The 25,256-nt window shown below is 39.0% G+C and overlaps 2 protein-coding genes and 1 non-coding gene across 15 annotated transcripts in view; 1 reads left to right on the plus strand and 2 right to left on the minus strand.

Annotated features, from left to right (window-relative positions):
- Nucleotides 1-10,382, minus strand: part of ECT2L (epithelial cell transforming 2 like) — a 74,455-nt gene extending 64,073 nt beyond the window's left edge. For all 13 annotated transcript variants that reach the window (XR_006602328.1, XR_006602327.1, XR_006602331.1 and 10 more), the window contains exons 1-2: nt 10,275-10,382; nt 760-886 (exon numbers count right to left, since the gene is read on the minus strand). Coding sequence is in view for 6 of the 13 variants with exons in the window: in XM_013064206.2 (XP_012919660.1) it covers nt 760-861 (102 nt within the window). In the remaining 7 variants the exon portion in view is untranslated. The remainder of the gene's footprint in view (nt 1-759; nt 887-10,274) is intronic.
- Nucleotides 10,383-12,294: 1,912 nt separating this feature from the next.
- Nucleotides 12,295-24,970, minus strand: CCDC28A (coiled-coil domain containing 28A). Its single transcript, XM_013064202.2, has 6 exons — nt 24,791-24,970; nt 22,647-22,846; nt 21,751-21,914; nt 18,461-18,615; nt 16,601-16,623; nt 12,295-12,840 (listed from the first exon to the last, which is right to left on the minus strand). The coding sequence occupies exons 2-6, from the start codon at nt 22,802-22,804 to the stop codon at nt 12,786-12,788; spliced, it is 555 nt and encodes a 184-aa protein (XP_012919656.1). The 5' UTR covers nt 22,805-22,846; nt 24,791-24,970; the 3' UTR covers nt 12,295-12,785.
- Nucleotides 23,663-23,803, plus strand: LOC123387864. The gene has a single exon (XR_006602364.1). It is a non-coding gene; the product is annotated as a U4 spliceosomal RNA (small nuclear RNA).
- Nucleotides 24,971-25,256: the final 286 nt, after the last annotated feature.

The raw sequence follows: 25,256 nt of genomic DNA on the forward strand, positions 1-25,256 counted from the left end.
GAATTTACTAACAACCCACAGTCCTACATCCTCACAGTTCCTACCAAAACAAAGTTAATAAATATTGCTAAGTTGCCATTGTTAGACATGTCTCTAAGGAAGAGATACACCAAGGACAGCACCCGTGTCCCCCCTCTCCCCTCCAAATCTAGGTTTCAGTCCAGCTTTGCTCAGATGATATACACAAACCAACTGGCTTTCTTCCTGAGTCAGGCTTGGGCCCTAGCCTGGCTAGTCTCCTTCCCTTGGGAACAGGACTGAACCCACATCTGCTGTCAGCCTTCTCCCTTAAGGGCTGCCTAAGTCATCCCGTGACTTACTAACAACCTTTCACAGGAGTGGGCATCCCCAGGCCATCAAACTGACTGTTGGCACGAGAAAGAAGAGAGGATTAAAGAAATATGCACAGAATTAATTACACATTAATACTCTCCACACCAAATGCCACCAAAAGCAGCTCCTCTTGTCTCTCCCCCAGCATACTATATGTTCTGGAGGCTTCTATTTTGTCCCTGGAGGTACAGAGGAAAAGGGAGGCAGACCTTGAGCTTCCCCATAAAGTAGGAATTGGGGACTGAGGTGAGAAGAGACTGTCTTTGGTGCAGACAAATACAGGTTTACTTTTGTTTGAAGCGACTCCAACACTAAATTCTTTAGAGGTTTGGTGGTGTTGTTTTATATGGCAACATGAGACCCAATTTATTACAGTAAAATTGCCTTACAAATTAAACTTGTTTTGTTCTAGAGTATATAACTTACCTGTCTGTTCAATGACTTGTTGCCGAAAGGTGTCCAGGCACTGAATCTTGTGTGGAAGCACTCCATTTCCGAGGTTTTTCTAGAAGAATCCCCTGCTGACATCCCAGCAAATTATTTTCTCCCAGACCTAAGAAATATAGGTTCATTTCAATAGATGCTTAATGATGATCACCTAGAAACATTCAGTATATTAATGTTGTCCTTGTAGGAATCACGTAATTGTAGCCATTCATTTACATCTCTATATTTACAGAGAAAAAATTATAGCAAATGATGTATATGTGCATCTCCGTGGTGGAAAAATCCATACAAATATGCACAGGGAGTTCATGAACTCCAAGTCATTGCAATTTACTCTGTCCCCATGCGTTCACACCCAAATGTGGATCTAAATCAGGGTTGTTTTTCACTTTGCTGGGAAAATGACTCAGAATTGGGAACCATTCTGTGCCAGCCAGGAATACCTTTTCTTCCCTGGAAAACAATCATTTGAAGGGCTTAAAAAGGGCACTCCACCTGCCTATCTTTTTAAGACACAAAGAGGATAGAGAGAACAAACTTAGGCTAATGTAGTAGTTGTCCACTGCTGCATAACAAGTGACCCCAAAATTTAATAGCACAAAACAACAAATCCTTATTATCTCGGATTTTTCATGGGTCAGGAATCTACATAGAGCATAGCAGAGTACATAATCTGTCTGCTAGGGCTGCTGTAACAGAATATCACAAACTAAATGCCTTGAACAACAGAATTTTATTTTCTCACGGTTCTGGAAGCTAGAAGGCCAAGATCAAGGTGCTGTCAGGGCTGGTGTCTAATGAGACCGCTCTGCCTGGTTTGCATATAGCACCTTCTCTCTGTGTTCTTACAAGGCCTTTCTTCTGTGCACACCAGGTGGGATGGGTGGGGAGTAGAGAGAGAGAGAGCGCTTTGGTGTCTCTTCCTCTCCTGATAAAAACATCAGTCCTATCAGATTAAGGTTCCACCCTTATAACCTCATTTAACTTTCATGACTTCTTTATACACTCTGTCTCCAAATAGAGTTACAGTGGAGGTTAGGGCTTTAACATGAAATTGGGGGGAAGGGGCACAATTGAGGCCATAACAGGTACTTGTGCTTCAGAGTTTCTCACAAGGCTGCACTCAAGGCGTTGGCTAGATCTCCAGGCTCATTTGAAGGGTCTGAAGCTCTTTCAAATGGTTGTTAACAAGATTCAGTTGTTCATTGTTTTGACCAAAGGATGTTGAGAAAGTGAAGATGTGTTACTTCTGGGTCTAGGCCTTAAGAAGATTTGCAGTTTGTCTTTTTGTAGGCTTGGGATCTAGCAGCCGTGTAAATAAGCATGGGTTACATTACAGAATAATGAGAGACCCTATGGAGAAACAGAGGTCGAGGCAGCCCAAAGCTGTTTCAGCCACCTCAGCCCAAGCACCAGATGTGTGAATGAAGCCATCTTGGGTCTTCTCTTTCAACCGCGTTTCCAAGTGAATACAACCATATGAATGACCCCAGGCCATAATAGGCAGCAGAAACAATGCCTAGGTGAGGCCAGCAAACCCACAGAATCATGAAAAATAATGATTTCTGCTTCAGGCTACCTGGTATTTGTTATCCAGCACAGACTGACAGAGCCATGTGCTGGTGGACATCCAGAAGAGTCTCAGACAGCTGGTGAGTGTACACACTGGTGTAAGTCCTTTGAAAAATGATTTGGCATTACGGCCTAAAGTTGAACATGTGCATACGCTAGACTCAACAGAAAAACATGAACATGTGGACCAAATATATCCACAAGCATATTCACAGCTCCGTTGGATAGCTCTAAACTGGAAACAATGGAATCATTCACCAGCAGTCAAATGGGTAAATATATTGTCATATATCCATGCGCTGGAATGCAGGATATCAACGAACAATCTGCCACAACACAAAACAATGTGTGTGAATCACACACAGAAGACATTAAACAAAGAAGCTGGAAGTAACAGGCTACATTATGTATAGTTTACTTTATACAAAGTTCTACACTACAGTGTTAGAAGTCAAGATGGTGGTTCCCTTTGAGGAGGAAAGAGAGGGTATGACTGGCAAGGACATGAGATGTGACTCTGGGATACAGGTCCTGATCCAGCAGTAGGAACCCAGAGGAGTTCACTTTACAATTCATTGAGTTCTACACTTAGGATTTGCATATTTTGCTACAATCTTCCTAGCAATGTTTTTAAAAAGATATCACTTATTGGGACACTGGGTGGCCCAGTCAACTGAGCATCCAACTTGTGGTTTTGACTCAGGTCATGATCTCAGGGCTGTGAGACGGAGCCTTGTGTCAGCTCTGTGTTGGGCATGGAGCCTGCTCAAGATTCTCTCTCTCTCTCTCTGCCCCTTCCCCCACACTCATTCTTGCTCTCTCTCTCTCAAAAGAAAAAAAGATATCAGTTATAAAACACCAGAAGCTATTAAGTATCTGAAAAAAAATCAAAGTACAGGGGCACCTGCATGGCTCAGTTGGTTAAGCATCTGACTCTTGAATTCTGCTGAGGTCATGATCTCAGGGTTGTGAGATTGAGCCCTGCATTGGGCTCTGTGCTCAGCAGGGAGTCTGCTTGTGCCCTTCCCTCTTCTCTCAAATAAATAATAAATAAAATCTTTAAAAAAGTAAATTAAAAAAATAAAAGTACAAATTTTATTAATAAAATTATAAAATTTGGGGGTGCCTGGGCAGCTCAGCTGGCTAAACCCAACTCTGATCTCAGCTCAGCCAAATATATTAGTCATCTCAGGGTCATGAATTCAAGAACCAAGCCCTATTTAAAAAAAAAAGTTAGAAAAGAAAATTATAAAATTTTATGGAAGAACATTTCCAAAGAACCTAAATAAATAGCGCTATATGCTTTTTTCATGAATTAGAGAATTCAGAAGAATGAAGAGATTAATTTCCTCAAACAGATTCACTAACTCAGTGCAATCTCAATTTTAAAAATCCTCAGAGATATTGTGGTATGTGTGTATAACTTGAAAAGCTGATTCTAAGATATTTATGGAAGTTTAAAGGGCCAAAAATAGTCAAGTCAGCCCAGAAGAACCAGAGAAGGCGATGCGTTTCTAGATATAAAAACTCACTATAAAGTCAGAGCAATAACATGACGTGACATTAGTATGGAGACAAATATCTAAGGCAGGGGGACAGAAGAGAAAGTCCATGAGAGAATCCTGTATACATGGTACTTGTTAGAGGATAAGTCAAAGAAGAGATGGATTTTTCCATTTATAGAAAACAGAGCATCTGTTTAACAAAAAAAGAAATTGGACGCACCCCCTTCCCCACACTGTACATACAGACACACACACATCAACTATCTGAAGGCTTTTTTTTTTATGTATAAAATAAATTACACATGGTTTGTGAATCCCTAGAAGACAAAATTAACAACAATGTATGATATCAGAGAGACAGATTTTGGAACAACCTAAGTGGGAAAACAATCACTTCAGCAGCATTAGCTGTCTCTGGAGGTTATGTCCATTACTGGAGATACTAAAACACAAACCGGATGACCACTTGTCTAGTGAGGGTTCCAGCATCAGAAAGGTCTAAGCTCCTGGGAGTTCCATGGTGTAATGGTGAGCACTCTGGACTCTGAATCCAGAAAGGTCTAAGCATCTAAGCAACCCTCTGTTACTATATATTCCAAGAAGAGAGGAACAATGGGGCCCAGAGTAGCTGAAGAAACTTTATGGGAGAGCCAGAAGATTTTGAGAAAAAGACAAACATTGGCAGGTCCTCTGTTCTTACCACACTGGAGAGAGACGGAAGAGTGTTTTAAAAACAAATATCTTGGAAAGGCATGTACCAGATTGGGAACTATTTTATTGTATTTTATGTTTAAGATTTTATTTATTTGAGAGAGAGAGGGGAAGAGAGAGAGAGAGCAGGGGGAGGGGCAGACAGAGGAGGAGAGAAAGAATCTCAAGGGGACTCCCCGCTAAGGGCGCAGCCTGACTTGGGGCTTGATCCCACAATGCTGAGATCATGACCTGAGCCGAAATCCAGAGTCGGATGCTTAACAGACCCAGGCACCCAGGCGCCCTGGAATAATTGTGGAAATACTATAATGACGACACTGAATTTGGATCCCTGTTCTGACTCTCCTTTCCCCCAAGTGAAGCTTTACAAGTAATTTAGCATCTGAGCCTCAGTTTCCTCATGTGGAAAGCAAAGCAATGCAATGCTGTGCCTTGGCAAACTACAGTGTAATAATGTGTTGTTCATAGGAAAACCTCATGGTAATGTGGGAAATTAAATACCTCCTTCTGAATCAACATGAAATCAAAACAAATCCTTCGTTTCCTAAGATGCCCAGCTGTTGTTATGTGAAATCCCTCCAAGAGCCAACATAAGGAGTTTTGATTTAGCAAGTTCTTGAGATTGTTATTATCCTCTGTGTTAAGGGATCAGTGAGTTACGTAACAAGCAGAACATTGCAGAAAGAATAGTCACCGTCTCTGTTGGTGGGTGTAAATATCTGAGTATGGTACATCATATATAGATAGAGATGCAAATATAAAGATAGAGATACAAATACAGAGATGGGGATTGGGATATAAATTTCCATGGGATTATTTATATTCTTCTAAGATATCAGTTTTGTGGATTAGTTATCCAATCCAGGGAGAAATGGCATGTTGGCAATTATTACTTCTTTATTTTTTTTGAAGATTTTATTTTTTTTCAAGATTTTATTTATTTATTTGACAGAGAGAGATCCCAGGCAGGCAGAGAGGCAGGCAGAGAGAGAGAGAGAGAGAGAGAGGGAAGCAGGCTCCCCACTGAGCAGAGAGCCCGATGCGGGACTCATCCCAGGACCCTGAGATCATGACCTGAGCCAAAGGCAGAGGCTTTAACCCACTGAACCACCCAAGCACCCCTCATTACTTCTTTAAATTGGATGATTTCTTTTCATATTCCAGCATTTTGTATTTCTCCAAATAGTCGCTCTGTAAGATATTAATAGGCACTCCCCAGAAAAACGGAATCTGTGGTTAAATATGCTTGGGAAATGATTGATTGAACATAATTAAACAAGTTTTTTTTTTTTTTGTAAGATGTTTTGGACACCTTAATATATTGATACTTGTGAATCTCCAAGAGGAGGAAACGATATACAGCATTTCCCTTGTTCATTCTTTTTTTAATTTCTAAAGCTTCTCTTTATTATATGACAGAGAGAGACACGAGAGAGGGAACACAGCAGGAGGACTGGGAGAGGGAGAAGCAGGTTTCCTGCTGAGCAGTGAGCTCAATATGGGGCTTGATCCCAGGACTCTGGGATCATGACCTGAGCCAGAGGCAGACCCTTAACGACTAAGCCACCCAGGCGTGCCTCCCTTGTTTGTTCTTATAGGAGCCTATCATGATGTGTATCGGCTTTGTGATATGGTGATCATGGTGGTTACCTCGTGCTGTGTAACAGAGAAGCCTAAAACTTAGGGGCTTAAAATAAGGAACATTTATTATTTCACAGTTTCTGTGTCAGGAGTCAAGGCATGGGTTAACTGGGTCCTTTGGCTCACAGTCTTACAACCAAGTTTCAGATGGGGCTATAGTCATCCAAAAGCTGGACAGGGGAATGATCCACTTCAAGGCTCATGTCAGTGGACGTTGGCACGATTCAGTTCCCACAAACTACAGGACAGAGTCTCAGTTCCTTGCTGTTAGCTGGAGGATTCCCCTCCATGTGAGCTTCATTTGCTTATTAGCTTACAAAATGGCAGCTAGTTTCCATCCAGGTGAACAAGTGAAAGGGCAAGACAGAGCAGGCAAGATGGAAGTTGGAGTCTTTGTGTAACATAAGCACAGAAGCATCACATTTTGATTAATCAGAACACAAGTAAGCAAATGTGGTTAGCAGCCCATATTCAGCCTGTCAACCACATTTGTAAATAGTTTTATTGGAATACAGCTAGTGAAAATGTTTTACATATCGCCTATGGTTACTTTTATACTGTAACAGGAAGAACTGAGTAATTAGGGAGAGACTGTAGAGGTCACAAGACAAAAATATTTACTACCTGACCCTTTACAGAAAAAGTTGGGCAACCCCTGCACTAGAAACAAGTCTAGCCCACACCGGAGGGGAGAGGATTCATGAGGGCATGGATATCAGGAAGCTGGGGTCATTGGGAGCCATTTTAGAACCTGCCTACCACAAAATGCCTGCACTGATTTGGCATTTGGAAAGTATTTGTCGAATGAGTAAGTGAGTAATTGTTTACATCCCCTAATTTTCAAATTCAAGGGCTGAAAAGCAAGTTACAAGCTAAAACAAAAAGCCAAATTCCTTCACAAATTATTAGGACTTGACACCTGTGTCACAACTGTGACAATTATCAACTTGTGTAGACCTTATTAGTAATCTCCATCAAGATGTTAAATGAGGTAGGTGATAAAATAACCTTAGGACTGAATTAATATGTACATCTGACAGATGATTCTTTAACAACATCAGCAAACTGGAAGAAAGGGAAGGTTTTAAGGTGTTCATTTGGAATGTGAATTCTGGGGCAAAAATATTTCCTGTGAATTATGTTTACAATATGGCAGTCCCTGATATCTTCTGTCACCAAGAGCGACTCAAAACCTCAGTGTACGAAACCTAATTCTCATCCATTCTTCATCTTTTCTCTGTACCCTTTCTCCAAGAGCCAAAAGACTGTACCATGAAGTTCTTCCCTGATCGTTTAGGATTTCTCTTGTTCTTACACAAAGTAGCGAGTCACGCCTAGAAAAGTAAAGGTCCAGCCACTCCCCTGCTTAGAGCCCAGGAATCCACTGAATGGAGGCCCTAGCATGGGTGACACCAACTGGATACCCTTTCTTACCTGACCCTGGAAAACAAGGGCTCTAAATGTTTCCGAAGTGTGTCGCAAGAAGGAAATGAAATTGGAGACCCCAATCTGTGGTTCTTCTCATTTAGAACTAGATCTAACATACATGCTGTTACAAAATCAAAGTGGGGAGGGAGCCGTGTGAGAAAAGCTATGGTTATTTTAATGTTTGTCTGAGTGGCTACTCTGACTTGCACTGTGCTCGTAAATCTCTCCCCCATACTCCAGCTCCTTCACTTCTCCCATTCACCCTGGCAGTTAGATGACAGAGGAGAAAGACAAGCATCCAACGTCAGACAGGGAATAATTGGTTGTTAAGTTTAAAAATTATACTGGATTTTCCCTAAAGAGCGAGTGTAACTTATGGGTTCATTTGGAAATAAAATTTCTTTTACATGGCTGACCATACAACTGGCTATTGATGAGGAAATCAGTAACTGACACTCACAGTTCTTTGCTTAGCCAAAAAAAAGGGAGGGAGGGGCGCAAGGTGGGGAAGAGCTTGTTGTGTGACAACCAAAGCCAGATTAAGGGTTAGGATGGCTGGGCAATTGGCAGGCCCATCCAGAGAGCTAAATTGTCACTGGGGTAAAGCAGAATCTTACTGCCATTAACTGTTTCCCTCAGCGATTACTTACACAGCAGGAGAAATGTAAATTCGCCTAGTCCTGCTCCATGGCAGGACTCAAGTGCTCAAGTGATTTAAAGGGAAATTAGAAACAAAACATTGTTCCCTGCCACAGAGGTACCTACATTTGAGTTCTCTTATGATCCACACATGCAAGTTGTACCATGATTCATTTATTCTCTACAATTTAATCCCTTGAGCATGTTCTATATTTTCAATATTTCAGAGGCTACGCAAAGTCACCTAAACTTTCCAAATATGTACCTGACATTCCTTCCCTGAGAAACTTTTAGATTCTATGCACTGGAAAAAAAATTCTATAGAAAGTCTTCCTCTTGCATCATGAAGAAGGAATAAACTACTCAGAGTGGGGCAGAAACCCCAATTTAACCCCTGAAATATGCCTCTCAAGAGTTTTCTGGGAGGAACCTGGGGGGTTCAGTTGGTGAAGTGACTAACTCTTGATTTCCACTGGGGTCATGATCTCCGCTGAGTCCTGAGATAAAGCGCTGAGGCTAGAATCTGCTTGAGATTCTCCCTCTCCCTTTGCGTCACTCCCCCACGCCTGCTCAAGCATGTGTTCTCTCTCTTTCTCTCAAATAAACAAATCAATAAAATCTTTATAAAAAGTTTCTGGTTCTAAAGATTGCAAAAAAGAACCAGATGCCACGTTTGTGAACCCAGACTGGACACAATCAAATGCTGGATTGGCTCACTGATAAATAAGTTTAAAATTATAAAATGAGGGGCGCTTGAGTGGTTCAGTCCTTAAGCATCTGCCTTGGGCTCGAGTCCTGGTCCTAGGGTGCTGGGATCAAGCCTTGTATCAGGCTCCTTGCTCTGCAGGAAGCCTTCTTCTCCCTCTCCCACTCACCTTGCTTTTGTTGCTTCTCTGGCTGTCTCTCTGTCAAATAAATAAAAATATAATCTTTTTAAAAAATAAGTAAAACTATAAAATTAGAGCTGCAACAAGAAGCAGCCATACTATTTAAACTCGTTCAGGAGAAATGAACAGTTCTGGCTGTTCTCAAACTTTCAAGTCTCTAATCCCTACTTTCTCCTGAAATAAGTTTTAGAGCATGATTTTTGAGGTTCCCAAGGTACACAACTGTCAAGACAGCCCCGAAAACAGTGGCCTGGGTTGTGCTGAACTTGAATAGGGATGATGTCAGGTCATTCTGTTCTGATACTTATGGCAAGAATGATTAGTAAGCGCAGCATGAATATTTTTCAAAAAGAAAAAAATAGGGAACCTGGGTGGCTCAGTGGGTTAAGCCGCTGCCTTCGGCTCAGGTCATGATCTCAGGGTCCTGGGATCGAGTCCCGCATCGGGCTCTCTGCTCGGCAGGGAGCCTGCTTCCTCCTCTCTATCTCTGCCTGCCTCTCTGCCTACTTGTGATCTCTGTCTGTCAAATAAATAAAATCTTTAAAAAAAAAAAAAAGAAAAAAGAAAAAAATATATAAGTATCATGTCTTTAATTATTTGTCCTGTTCATCAAATCTTAGCATATTAATTCCTAGAGCTATGCAGTTCTAACCAGGCACCGTATTCACACAGAGTCTGTATTTCCCTTCTACGCCCACCCCACCACCCCACTCCCCACGCAGCCGGGACTCCAGGGTAGGAGAGTGAGAACTTGAGAACTGGCAGAAAGAGAGGAGTTGGTGTGAGCCAGTCCGGGGTGGAAAGAAGATCAGTGCTTTCCAAAGTGCTCAATAACTTGACTCCATTTCTATCCTAGATGAATGCTCTGGAGGAGGTTCAGTTCCCTTGCCACCGCCCAACTCAAATCTACTCAGATTTTTGTTTCTCCCCAGAGCCACTGCAGGGTTTGTTTGGATAATTGTGGGGCTGCGGATGTTCTCAAGGTCATGGCGGGGAGGGGGGGCAGTGTCCTCCTCAGGGTCTCCTTAGGGTCTCCCAGGCGTGGCGAGGGGAAGCCCGTGCCCATGGGGTTCCAAGCAGAAGATGCGCGGCCCAGAAGCAAGGGCTTTACCTCCCGGAGGTGGCCGAGGGACGGGCCCGGAGCGACTGCCTCCTCTTTCCACCGCGGAGTGAAAAGCAGGAGCTCTAGCTGGCGGCCGCAGCGGGGCGCCGTCTCCATGGAGACCGACAACACCCCGCCCCGCGCACCAGGCTGCGCTTGCCTGCGCCTGCGCGCGGGGACAGCTGGACAGTGTGTGCCTTCCCCGCCTGCGGCGCGGGGAGCCCTGCCGGGTTCCCTCCCCGTCCTTCGGGGAGCCTAGGGTGGGACCCCTGAAGGCTTGGAGCAGAGGGGCAGACGCCGGGTAGCGGGACCCCAACCAAGAGGAGATGCGACGCTGAAGCCAGCAATATTAAGGCCCTGGGATGGGAAAGTTGGGGAATTTATCTTTGGCAAATCCTCAGACTATTTTAATACTTATTATCAATTTTAGCGTTACACAGGAGGCACCAAAATCAAAGCAAACAAGCTTAAGGGATCTGGAAGCAGCACAGAATATGATAAATGGCTTGCCCTGGTAGTATTTTTTTAAGTCATTGGTAATTAAAATTTGTCTACAGGGAATACACAACATCTATATAATATATAATTTTGTTCTAATACAGTTTTGTTCTAACCCAGGCACCTCTTTTTTTTTTTCCCCTGCTGCCTTTAATATGTTTTCGTATGAAAGGGTACAAATTAGATAAGCTAAAATGTTATTACCTGAGGCCCCCATGGGGCTCCTTGACACAAAGGACAAATAAACCAAATGAATAAACAAGGTCAATTTGATGCTCTGTCGCTAATCCACAGGAAACAGCTTTTGCTTTACTCTGTCTCAGGACCCATCCAAGAAAAACACGTCACATGGCAAAATTTCCTTTTGCTCTGTCGGGTCCAGAAATGCTATTTCCCCACCCTGGAATCCCTGTTTTTGCAATCCACGTGAAAAGTTTAGAAGATTGTCTTTAACGTTCTGCTAATTTGCTCATTTTTAAAAGGGGTATCAAAAAGACCCACTAGATAAGTCGGTCAAAATTCTTTGAACTCAGAATGCCAAAAATTACTAAAATCAAGATTTGTATCATTCAGTGACTTTCACTCTCCCACCCCCCGAATAGGTGCTTGTTTCTCTATCCTGGAAACAAGAAGCAAGCATGGGCCTTTTCTAAAATGTGAAGGCAATTGAGCTATGATTGAATAAACATAATGTGGCATATCTACACAATAGGATATGATCTGGTTATATATATAAATATGTGTGTGTGTATACATATGCCATATATATATATAGTGCTGATCCACGCATGCTACAACACAGATGAACCCTGAAACCCTGAAAATACTGCATTAAGTGAAGGAAGTCAGTCATAAAAAACCATGCTTGATTCCATTCATACGCAATGTCCTGAATTGGCGAATCCATAGACAGCAACTAGATTACTAGTTACAAATGGCTGGGTGGGGGGGATATGGGGAGTGACTGCCAATGGGCTTCTTTTTGAAAAGATGGAAGTGATAAAAATGTCCTACAATTAGATTATGGTGATGGGTGCACAAGTGTGAATGCAGTAAAAACCACTGAGCTGTACACTTGAAAAGATGTATTTTATGGTATATGAGTTAATTATTTCAAAAAAGCTGTGTAAAATGGGCAATTAAACTGATGATGTTTGCTGTGTATTAGGGGTGTTAGCTGTTGTGATAAGCAACTTATACACACCTTTTTACTTTCTCCTCATAACCAGTACAAATTGGTTATTAATCTCATTTCTAGATGAAAAACAAAAGTTAAACCCAAAGAAACAAAATAAACGGGCATGAACAGAAAGCTAAGGGGGCAGAATAGGGATTCAAATCAAGGTCTGACTTTAAAGCCCATGCTCTTTTCATGCTTGGACCAATACTGAAATGTGCACAAGGTGCAAAATCTGGAAGAAAATTACATAACCCAAAATTTTATAAACACAGTGTACTTTGGAGGATGGAACTCTTGTATCCCCAGACTGAAAGACTACAGGGCTCTTCAAAATAAAACAATAAAGACCAATTTAAAACAATCACTTTTATTAAAAATAGCAAATTTCACAAATACTCATTTATATTTTGTTGTCACTGGCCACTGGAAAACACCAGTGTGTGTACTGATTGTCTAACGTAAACTGCAGCGGGGCTGCCACAAAAAGCCTGTGCATCATCAACTTATAAGCAACATGGGAATAAGTTTGGTGAGCTCAGGAAGGAGAAACCTTCAGCCCTATTATTAACATTCTGCACAATGCATTTCAAGTATAACCCCCATAAGGCAACAATGGAAAGCATAGCAGCACAACCTGATTAAGCCTTCAACAAGGCCGAGGCTCCAGTTATGATGAATAGCAGCGAGTCAAATTTACTAAAAGCAGGAGTGAAAACAATCATTGCACTGGCACTTTAATCACTTTATTCCTTATTGTGGAAGGTGATTCTGCTACTGGATTCAGCTGGAAAAGTAATGAATGCTGCTCTTCTTCAAGCCACAAGAAAGCAACCACATGTCGTTTAGCTGGTGGAAGTATTTGGAACATCTTGTGCATCAGCCAAATGTAGCTTTTGTCTGAGTTTATCGTTAAGAAGATTTTCATTCTGTGATGAGGACTTCTTTTAAATTATGGGAAATTACACTCAGGAGCCGAGAAAAAGTTATTAAAATGATTTAAAGGGCAAGTGCCTATGTGGCTGAGAAACCTGAATGTAGCAAGACAATTTTTAAACCTGAATGTAACAAGACAATTTTTAAGCATAGTGAAGTTATATATATATATATATATATATATACTTATATACACGTATCTATATAAATTATATAGATACGTGTATATATATAGTTTATACTACTTATATATATACTTATATAAACTATAGTTATATAAATATAGTATATAAATTAGAGATATATGATAATAATAAATATTACTATATTAATTAAATAAGTATAATTATATGTAATTATTATAATTATAAAATATATTAAATAATATATTAATATAATATAATAATATATATTACAATATAAAATATACAAATTATACTATATCTGAAATCTGAAGACTTAAAAATAGTCACTAAATCAGGATTATGTTCCAGGTTCTAGTAGAGCACAGAATTATTTTAATGTGGCAAGAATTATTTTCATGGTAAGAACTAATATGAAAACTTACCAGATATTTTAAAAAAATCATTTGAGAAGACAATACCAGTTTATTATCCTTTGGAAAACAACTTCTTTGTAAAGGTGAAAAATAAAATTATATCTCTAAATCTTTTCTTATAATCTTCTGAATTATTCTTTAAGAAGACTGGAAACAGGATGGAATTCCTGCAGATATTATTCCCTTTCCTTCTTATCATTGCCTTTCATTTTCCTCTTTCATCTCTCTGTAAGATCCACCTGCTACCTATTTTTTCAAGACCCAATTCAAACAATGAAATGAGAACAATTCAATGTTAGCAAGACACACACGGCAGAAATTGCTAAAATACATAGACACGAGTATTGGCAAAGACATTCTTGTCCAGTTGGAAAGCTGAGATTTAACATATACAAAAACCAACAGATACTAAAATAGGCAGAATGCTAGTCTGAGGTACAGATAAAATGCTTTATGGAAGTGGACAGCTTTGGTGTTACTGGATAAGGGAAAGGGGGAAGCCAGAGCAACTCTAGGTAGAAGTACAACCTGAAAAAGGCATCACAGTAAGCATGAACATTATGTCTTCTTTGATATCCAGAGAACCAGCTTAACAGCAATGAAAAATATAAGAGAATATGTAGGTTGTGATCATACTACTGAGAGCCTTTAGAAAGTCTGACATGGTAAAAAAAAATTAGTTTAAAATAAGAATGGCAAGATAACAGTGATGTTTTTAGGAAAGAATTATTTAGTGGTATCTAAAGTCTACAGCAGCACTGTTGCAAAAAAAAAAAAATATATATATATATATATATATACACACACACTGCAAACCACAGATATAATTTTTAAAATATATTTTATACTAATATATCAAAAAGCTATTTCAGCATATAATCACTATAAAACATATTGAGATATTTTATATTCTTTTTGTAACACTAAATCTTTGAAATCAGATGTACAAATTATAGTTCTAGCACATTTCAATCTGTATTAGCTATTTCACCCGCTCAGTAGCTACATAGCTAATGGCTGTCATATTAGACAGTGCAGCTCTAGAGGTGGAACAGAAGAAATTTGAAAGGTTATGGAATAAAGTGATGAGGGTGAGGAATGAAGAAAGAATAAAAGGCAGAGCTGATGATGCCTGAAAACTAACTGTAATCAATAAATGGCAATAATTTCCTGCCCACATCCAGGTTCAATGGCAGAGAGTACCATGAGTAGCAATGTCTGGTATAGTCATAGAAGGAATTTAAATAATCTTGGAGACTGAAATAACAGAGGCAACTGATGACAGAGAAGGAAATTATAAGGGGAAAGTCTGAGTACAGAGAGAACAATTATTACAAATGAGGAAACTAGGGTTGCCAACTTTGCTCAAGGCTACACACCTGCTTACCAAGATATGAAACCAAACAATTCAAAGCCCATGCTCTTGTAGTCTATCATGTTGCCTTGTTCAACCGTGGTGACTGAATCAAGCCAAGTGGTAAGATAAGTAAATCTAAATGTTAAACAAAAACTCAGAGGCTAGGAGATACTGGTGTGTCATATGCATAGAAAAAATATATAAAGCATAGAATAGAGAGCTCAGAATGAATATAAGGAAAAGAAAAAAGAACTAGGAACTACTACTAAGAGAAGCCTCATAATTAACTCATATCGAATCCTCAAATTAAATCCTTCTTGGTAATGATATTTTACATTAATGTCTCCCACAGTTTATGTGACTTCTCAAAACCTTATTTTCTCCATCTGTAAAATGATAAGTATAATACCACATACTTACAAGGGTAGGACCAAATAAGGAAATGCATGTAAAGTCCTTCATAAAATACTTGGCAAGTAGTAAGTACTTAAGTAAGATTATGATTTTTATTACTAGATTTGTATATACCTCTCTAATTCTTCACTGTTGTTACTGCATAATTTAGCATTTTTTAAGAAAGATTTTACTTATTTGACAGACAGAGATCATAAGTAGGCAGAGAGGCAGGCGGGGACGGTGGGGGGGGGGGGAGAGCAGGCTCCCTGCTGGCAGAGAGCCCGATGCAGATCCCAGGACCCTGGGATCATGACCGAAGCCAAAAGCAGAGCCTTTAACCCACTGAGACACCCAGGCGCCCCATAATTTAGCATTTAATAACAGTATATGTTATTAACAATTATATATATATATATATAAAATGTATTTTCTACAGTTTGGAAAATTTCATATACACATCATTATATGTAGCAATTACCCCATATTACAGAGGACACTCTGAGATGTTAAACAATTTACCCAAAATTAGTATCAAAACCAAATTTCAAAAATCAAATCTCCTGACTCCACAACCAGTATCCTTTTTAGTATCGCATTATTTAGTCCAGAGGGACTAAACTCTCAAATTAAATGATCTTATAGGCAGAATCATTTCTTATTGTTCTTATATATCTCACATTGTATCTGCATCTCTGTCCAGAAATACATTTTGTATAGTTCCTGAAATAATTGCTCCAAACTGAAATGTCAAAACCTGCATATTTTACATATGCCTTGGTGCTTTCCTTTAAGCTAATCCTATAATACACTTTATATATGCATCTAAAGTGTTCTATGTAATGATAGTAAATTAAGTATGGCATTTTATGTCCACATATCCAACTGCTCTTTAACTCAAGAATCTAAGATTCAAAATAATTTCTATGGCAATAGCCTAATCCTCAATTCTCCTGATTAATATTTTTTAAATTTCTTTTAAAAATCTAAAAACAGGGGCGCCTGGGTGGCTCAGTGGTTTGGGCTGCTGCCTTCGGCTCGGGTCATGATCTCAGGGTCCTGGGATCGAGCCCCACATCGGGCTCTCTGCTCCGCAGGAAGCCTGCTTCCCTCTTTCTCTCTCTCTCTCTCTGCCTGCCTCTCTGCCTACTTGTGATCTCTGTCTGTCAAATAAATAAATAAAATCTTAAAAAAAATAAAAATAAAAATCTAAAAGCAACACAAAGCAAAGCAGAACAAACCAGAAACAAACAAAATGGCAACATACAAAAGCAACTAAAAATTCCATTTGGAAACCAAAGGGGAAGAGAAATGGCTCCAGTAATAATAGTAGGTGTCCTTGTTCACTTGATTGAGCTATTCACTGGAGTTATAATGTGTAAACTTTTCACTGTTGATATTAGACAAAAGGATACATGGAAGAATTCAGTTCTTCTAACTGTAACACAAAGAAACAAAGTTAATTTTGATTTTTATAAGAAAAATATCTTCAGTGGGTCATTGTTTACATATTTTAAAATAAACCATTTTTCCTTTAAGCTTTCTTTAAAAGAAAAAGTAAAATATTGAAAAAACTTTCCAAAAATTTCCAGACTAGGAAATTCACTTATACAAAGTAATTATAAAGTACCTTTAGCATTTATTAAACACATATGAGAAGAGAATGAAACCAGATAATAAAATCTGGAGTTTTATAAGGATTCTTAAAACCATGAATAATTATAACATCTCTATTAATAGTTTTAAAAAGTTGACATTTTCATGATCAAACTCTTTAAAACCTTTGTAGATTACAAAAAGATTTCACATATCATTCAGTTTTCAGGATGAGGTAGAGTTAATCACACCTATTTTACAGAAATGTTACAGAAACAAAGTTATAGAAATGTTAACTAAATTGACCAAGTTACACTGATATACCCAGACTAAACAAAGGCTTTCTGGTTTCAAATTCAGTGTTCTCACCATACCACAGTCACTTTCCTAAATGTAATGCAAAACAAGCCTGTATTTATTTATTAAGAGGAACTAGTAGAAGGAAATACTTGTAAGACTGAACACAGTAGATATAAAATAAACACACAGGCTTGAAACATTGAAAGTATGGGCATATCATTTCCTGCACATTTAGTTACTCAAAGGATAAAGAGAAGGAACAGAAATTAAACATTTTTGTCATTAGTGAATATGGAAACTATTCTGAAACTAAAGTATCAATTTTTCTTTTTCTTTTATTCCAAATAAATGTTTAAAGAGACCAATTTCATTAATACCTTTTAGTAGAAGAACCATACGTAGTGTTATAGATGGGATTATGTCCTCCCCAAACTCATACATTTTAGCCCTAACCTCCAATACCTCAGAATGTGAGTGTGTTTGGAGATAGGGTCTTACAAAGATGGAGTAAGTTAAAATGAGGTCATTAGTGTGGGCCCTAATCCAATAGGACTAGTGGCTTTACAAGAAGAGGAAATTGGGACATAGGCACCCAATGATAAAAGGGGAATGCCATCTAAAGATGAAGATGGGCATCTACAAGCCAAGGAGAGAGGCCTCAGAACAAACCAGTCCTGCTGATACCCTGATCTCCATCTCTGGGGCTCCAGAACTGTGGAAAAGAAACTTCTAGGGTAGCCAGTCCATGGCGCTTTGTTACAGCAGTTGTAGCAAGCTGATACATGTAGCATGTACTAAATTACCTTAAATAGCAAATACAGTTCTGTATTTAGAAATAAGTAACCACTAGATGAGTGAATAACATACAATGTATACATCACATCAGGATCTTCTATATATTAAAATCTTATCATATACGGACAGAAGTGAATCTTTCACTTTTAGATTTGCCAGCATTCTCAGAATATATGCTTAGATGCAAATATAGCAATTTCTTTGAAATATATTTCTTTTTAAAAAAGGGTAGAATACAACATGTGTGAAACTTGAAAATACTACATTAAGTGATAGAACCCAGTCATAAAAGGAGCCACACATTGTGTAATTCTCTTTATATGAAATATCCAGAATGGCCACATCCACATAGAGAGTAGATTAGTGGCTGCTAAGGGATGAAGAGAAGGGAGAATTGAGAGTGATAGGGTTTCTTTTAGGGGGTGATGAACATGTTCTGGAATTAGACAGTAGTGATGTCTGCAAAACACTGTGAAGGTACCGAAAACCACTAAATGGTATACTTTAAATGATTAAAATGATGACCTTTCTTTCAATAAAAATTTTTTACTAAAGAAAGAATAAAGAAAAAGAATTCCACTCACGTCAGACAGAAGCCTGTCCAGATTGGAGTCACTGGCTGTTTTTCTCTTATCCTCAGGAAGTTCCTCTAACTCCCCATAGAGCTCCAAATTCAAGCGAGCTAATTTCTCCTGCATTCCCCGAACATGTTCCATCTGTTCAATGGAACATTCATTTCCTGGGGGAACATCCCAGAACATTAATAAAGATTAGGACAGTTCAAACTAAAAGCCTTGAGGAAAAACTTCTAAACTCAAGGTGCTCACAGGAAATTAGCTTTCTTTCTGTGGTGAATTACATTGGTAATGGCTGCGTATTTTCTGTGCATAATCACAAATCAAATCCTGTTTTCACAGAAAAACAATGATAATCTAAGAAACGACTGTGGGCACTGAGAAAATCAAATAGGAAAGATTTTCTGCAAAAAAAACCAAAACCATGACTCAGTTGGTGCGGGGTTGAGTACAAGCCCTGTAGCAGGGGTAGACATTGCTTGAAAATAAAATCTTTCAAAAATTAAAAGAAAAACGAAACAACTAACACCCAAAATCATCCCTTAGGTAAAGAAAGTCCTTTTTTTTTTTATAGTAATATCATTTCTAGAAGCAATAGCGTCATCTAATCATGTTCAATTTGACAACTGTCATTTGAACTGAGTGACCTAATATTTTATAAGAATGAGTAACCTTGAGACTCCTATAAGAACTTCAACCATGGAGGGGTGCCTGGGTGGCTCAGTGGATTAAGCCGCTGCCTTCGGTTCAGGTCATGATCTCAGGGTCCTGGGATCGAGCCCCGCATCGGGCTCTCTGCTCAGCAGGAAGCCTGCTTCCCTCTCTCTCTCTCTCTGCCTGCCTCTCCATCTACTTGTGATTTCTCTCCATCAAATAAATAAATAAAATCTTAAAAAAAAAAATTCAACCATGGGGAAAAAAAAAGAACTTCAATCATGAATCATTTTGCCACCAATTATATATACCTCCTCAAAGAAATAAAAATGAAAATATTTATGAAGAATATTATGATGCATGAGAAACACAGTGTAATATTCAGTTGTATACTCAGTAATGCAAGACAGCTTAATTCCTGAAGGACAGGTTTTACATTATGTATTGACCAGAGTTGTCTGAGGTGGCATTATCTGTTCAGGACCACTAATATATATATAGTACATGATATATTACATATTTCATACACTTTACGTATAGCCTCTACAACCTCTTTTTGTTTTTTTTTAAGATTTTATTTTTAAGGAATTTCTACACCCAGTGTGGGGCTTGAACCTACAACCCTGAGATCAAGAGTCACATGCTCCACTGACTGAGTCAGTCAGGTGCCCCTAGTCTCTACAACCTCTTGATACTAAAGTTTTTTCCTAAAAATCCATGGCTTTCTCAGAGGTATACTATAGCTCAGCTAAAGTTGAAGTATAAAATATAGTATAAAGTATAAAGTTGAAGTATATATCTTGAATCAATAGGAATTCATGTATATTACACTGTAATTTCCTCCAGCCAGCTTTATATCATCTTCATAAACTGACAATATTATGTTGACTACTGATAATTTTTTTTTATTTATTTGACAGAGACAGAGAGATCACAATTAGGCAGAGAGGCAGGCAGAGAGGGGGGAAGCAGGCTCCCTGCTGAGAGCAGAGAGCCGGATGCAGGGCTCCCTCCCAGGACCCTGAGATCATGACCTGAGCTGAAGGCCGAGGCTTAACCCACTGAGCCACCCAGGCGCCCCAACTACTGATAATTTTGAAGCTAGTTACAGCTCTTTAAAAGTCATCCTTTAAAAGTCAGATATTTCTGAGATATTTAAAAGCCTGATATCTCTGAGAAAATATCTTGTATTTCCTTTGTTTTTCAACAATTAGTAGTAATCTGGAAGGTCAAGTGGAAGAAATACCCCAAGAGAGGGGCATGTGTGTATATGTGTGCACACATATAAATGCATCAATTTTTAACATACATAGATAGAGAGAAAGAGGGGGACAATATGGATTAAAAATACAAAGAAGCAGAAATCATAAGGGATCCAGGTGAGAACCATGAACCAACATGAGAATAGAAGCTCCAAAAGGATAAAAAGGAACAGATGGAGGTGGAATCAATTAACAGAAAAAATGTTCCTTTAGATGAAAATGAGCTGGTAGATATGAAGGGCTCACTGATTCTCAGGCAGAATTAATGAGAAGAGTTAAAGAAAAAACTTCCAAACATTGACCCCCTCTAGCACCATCAGCATTTTATGAAAGAACTCTTTTCTCTGAATTCCACCAGCAACAGGTATTACCAGTCTTTTAATTTTGCCAGTCTGCTGGTATGAGGTGAGATTTATTGTATTACTATTGCATTTGTGGTTGTTAAGCAGCTGAATTGCTCTTTTTAGGACCTCTACCCAGTTTTCTATTTGGTTATTTACCCTTTTATTGGTGGCTAAAAAAACCCAGCATGTATGCTGATGACATTTATGCATTTGTGTGAGATTCTTCATGTGTGCATCCAATAATTTTCAAACTGCTTTATAGAAAATACATGTACATAATTTTATCAGACAAGACTAATAAGGCAAGTTGCAAACTGAATACAAAAACTGACTACATACATTCAGAACTCATATGCAAAACTACCTACTCAGAGTTCTTAATGGGACAATCAACTGTTCTCTAGATTCATGAAAGAACAAGAAAACCAGATTCTTCAAATTCAAAAGTAAGGAATGGTGGACAAAAATTAAGTTTAGGCTTCAAAGAGTAAATAAAAATGATCCTGAGACTTTCCCTAACCAAAACATTAAGTCTCAACTATTTAACTGATGAAGACTATTTTTTATTTGTAACTTTCAGGATCGTTTTTCCATAATACCAATCCTACGTTAACATTTCAACCAACCCTCCCTCCTTAAAAAAACTTTTTCCTGGAGCCTGGTTGGCTTAGTTGGTTAAACATCTGACTCTTGATTTTGGCTCAGGTCCTGATATCAGGGCTGTGAGAACGAGCCCTGCATGGGGCTCGGTACTGGGCATGGAGCCTGCTTAATATTCTTTCTCTCCCTCTCCCTCTGCCTCTCTCACCTCGCTCTCAAAAATAAATAAACAAATAAATAACCCTTTTTCCTGAAACTTTCGAAGATAAATTATAAACCATGACAAATGAAATCTGGGGTGATTGCATTTTATGCCTCTGGACTCTGTTTTTTAAATAAAAGAAAATGATACTTGTAAAAGAAATGGCAAAACAAATGCAAACAAATAGGATGCAAACATCTTGAAAAGAAAAACAAAAGGGAAATATCTATGGCTTGCCGAATGCTTGAAGTTTTCCAGAGTGGAAATCATTCAAAAGGCTGAGAAGCCCTCTCTCCATCTCCTGAACGTCTGAGACGTCGGTGAGGAAGGAGTGCTGAATAGGAGTTGGTTGTGCACCTTTTCCTTCTCCACCCTGAGGTCTGGTCTTTTCTTTCATCACTCTGCAAAGATGATGCAATACAAACATTAATTGTATATGAGTATCTTTAAAAAGAGAGAATTATGCATATATATATAGTACACATAAAATACATGTATTATCTTGCTTTCCAAATATCTAATACTACAGAGTACTCACATACATACAGCTGTATTATATATCACACTTGAACTTGTTGCTCCTGTTTCCTTTAGAGCCTCAAGACAAATGATGGTCACCAAATATTAATAATAAGTTACTTCTAGGTAGTTTTAAATTTCTTCTTTGAACTTTTCTTGTTTTTGAATATTTACAATAAATATGAATCATTTCTATGACAGCAATGAAGCCACCCTTTTTTTAAAAAATAAAATTACCAAAGCACACTCAGCTTAGTTTAAAAAAAAAAAAACCCAAAGAATACATTATATGTTCATTAAAAAAAATTAAGTACAAAAAAATCCCCTGTATATTTTGTTCCATTTTCTGGCTAGTGCATCTACTTTGTCTATTTTCTCACTGAGTCTATTTTAATAGGAGACTAAGTAAGGGCCTTCAAACCAATCATTCATTCTGCATGTTCTAATCCCTACACATTGTAACCTTTATAATTTTCTTTTCTAAATCACATACAATATGTGCCTCAACTGTTTTGAAAGTTAAGCCAAGAGAAAAAAGTGTTATAAGAATTACTGGATTTAGTATTTACCTTGATAGCATGTTGCTGTGACATTATGAAAGAAAAAAAATTCACCTTTTTAACTTTGGTCGCTGTGAAGTTGACTGTGATGCAGGATTTGAAAACCCTGTGCTTTTACTAACTGGAATGGCATTTTTTTTGGCATTAACCACCTGAGTAGAGTGGGCACTAAAAGACTTAGGACTCCTCCTCTTCACTTTCCGTTCCTCCATTGTTCTAAGCTCCTTACTGCACCAAGGCCAGCTTCTTAAAACCTAAGGAAATATAGCAAAATGATACATACTGGCTATAATATGCAAAACTGAAAGGGGTTTAAAGACCCACTTCATAGGCTGATACCAATATATCAAGAATTTCAGAGATCATTAGATAAAGTTAAAATAAAAAGCCCTTAAGTTTAACCTACTGTGCTATATATACAAAAAACCCTAAGCAAAATTGCCAGTTGGAAATTTTTTCCACCATTTTAAAAATTCACTCACCCCACAAATATTTACTCTCTTCCACCTCCCAGGTACTATTCTGAGTATTGGGAAAACGGTCGTTAACATGACAAAGTCCCTTTCCTCAAAAAGCCTGCATTAGAGAAGGGGAACAATACATAAAAAAATAAACAAAATAGCCATGTGATAGTCTCAGCCTGACTCAAGCTCTAGATGGTCTTTAAATCTCCTGCTAAAATCTGTTCTTGGAAGAACCAGCTAGATTTAAACAGATGTGTAAATGAAAGGAGTATCTGCATTTTAACTAATAGCTAGAAAACTTATTTCAACCACCAAGCAGAAACTGAGTTTCTGCCTAGGGATAATACTGATTCTAGTTCCTTGATCAACTGAAGTTCTGTAAAATTAAACTTGTTCCATGACTATTTTGAATATATTTTCTCCACCTATTCCCAAGGATATATGAAACTGTATTATATATGTTTAGGTTTGCTAGTATCAAAAAAGTTATACTGTGAAGTTCCAACTGGCCTTACCATAGAGAACACAGATCCAATCTTTTCCCTTTACTTCATGTACTTACCAGCTTTTTTTTCCTAACAGCCATCTATCTAAAAATATCCTTCTAGCTTTGCGCAGTGGCAGTATTGTAGCCAATGAGGTTTATCCGAGGCGCGATGAGGCACGATTATTGCTAATTAAAAATATCCTTCTATATTTTCTTTTTACTTACGCACACTATTAAATTCTTAATTACATTGTTTCATGTATCAGGAGATGAGAAATTTACATGGCTATTTACCTCATCAGGCTGTAAAGTGCCTTAGCAGTATTAGCCCTTTTTGTGTACACTGTGAATCTAACTATGCTATGACCATACCAAAAGATTCAAATCCACTGATTACACTCCTAACATAATTGAGAATCTTGATGAAACCAGATTTTTTGCTATTGTCTAAACAACTGCCACCAGCACTGGAATTTAAACCATTTCAGCTCGCTTGGCTCAGGCTGACTCCAGACAATTGTAACTGGAGCTATGAGACTTCTAAAGAAGCAAAGGTTTTCAAGGAAAGGCTATAATGACTAGCCTTTAATTCCAGATACCAAGTGAAAATTCATTCAAATCCTGGCTAACAGTTTTTCCTTTAAGAAGCATTGTTAGTAACATAATAGGTATTTTTGCTGTTTCAGCATGCAACACAAATTAAATGGAATTTTAATAAGTAACTGAACAGAGACAATGGGTTATTAGTTCTCCAAGGAGGTAAGTATCTGTATAAACACATAAACACACTAAACTTTGATTTTAATGATGCTAAAACATATTTGGTGATACGAGAAAAAGAAAAGAAAAAGAATCCTACGAAGTAAAGCAATGCAAATAAACCAACAGTGGTTTAAACTACGATGTACTAAAGGGCCAGGGCTCGAAATCTGTTTTTTGGAAAGGCAAATCTCTGCCCCAAGAGAACCGAAATCTTTTCTGTACACCACGTAGCAAGGGTAGCAAGGAAGGTTTTAGAGTAGGCCTTTGCAGACTGCTCACAGCTACTCACACACGGGTTTCTATTGCCAGGAACCCACAGCCTCCAAACAGGATTACTAGGAATCCCTCTTAACTTCACCTCATTCCCCTTCCCCAGTCAGCCGCCACGGTGACCCTTCAGCTCCCTGAATTGAGCGGTGGCCAGGGTAGTTGGTGAAAGGGGCCTAACGCGACACTGCCAGAGCGCTTTTGCTTCCACTTCATACCTGAGGAAGGAGAGGATCGGGGTCCTCTTTCTCAAACTGCAAAGACCCCGAAGCCTCCGAAGCCACTGCCGCAGCTGCAGCCGGCGACGCTACTGCCGCAGCTTGAGCCGGGGTCACATCCCGGACCCTGCCGCCCTCACAGCCCCTTTTGTTTACGGAAATGACGTGAGGAGGCGGAGCCTCCGTGCCCCTGGCGGGAGCCTCGCCTCTTCCTGCCCCACCAGTGGGGCTCGCGTCTCCGGCCTTGGCACCTCATTGCTTCCACTGCCGTGCCCTCAGCTGTACTTTAGGTGGACGTGGAAAGGAAGACTTCATAGTTGGGCTTTTATTTTGGGTTCTGTGGCCCAGAAACACAGAGGGCCAAGGGATGGTGGTACAGGGAGGAACGGGGAACTCAGCCCCCTCTCTGGAAGCTGCCCCGCCCCCTGGGTGAGTGTCAGTTCCCACACACTACAATTCCCAGCAT

This window comes from Mustela putorius, unplaced genomic scaffold (genome assembly GCF_011764305.1).
Source record: "Mustela putorius furo isolate JIRA1106 unplaced genomic scaffold, ASM1176430v1.1 tig00003863_pilon_pilon_pilon, whole genome shotgun sequence".
NCBI lineage: Eukaryota > Metazoa > Chordata > Mammalia > Carnivora > Mustelidae > Mustela > Mustela putorius.

Excerpts from the sequence above, each read along its gene's own strand:
- CCDC28A (XM_013064202.2), bottom strand. The coding sequence starts at position 22,804 with ATGGAGGAACGGAAAGTGAAGAGGAGGAGTCCTAAGTCTTTTAGTGCC. Across the intron at positions 21,915-22,646 it reads CAGCGACCAAAGTTAAAAAG|AGTGATGAAAGAAAAGACCA; the intron begins GTGAATTTTTTT and ends TCATCTTTGCAG. Across the intron at positions 12,841-16,600 it reads GAAGAACTGAATTCTTCCAT|ACAAAAGCTACATTTGGCTG; the intron begins GTATCCTTTTGT and ends CGATAAACTCAG.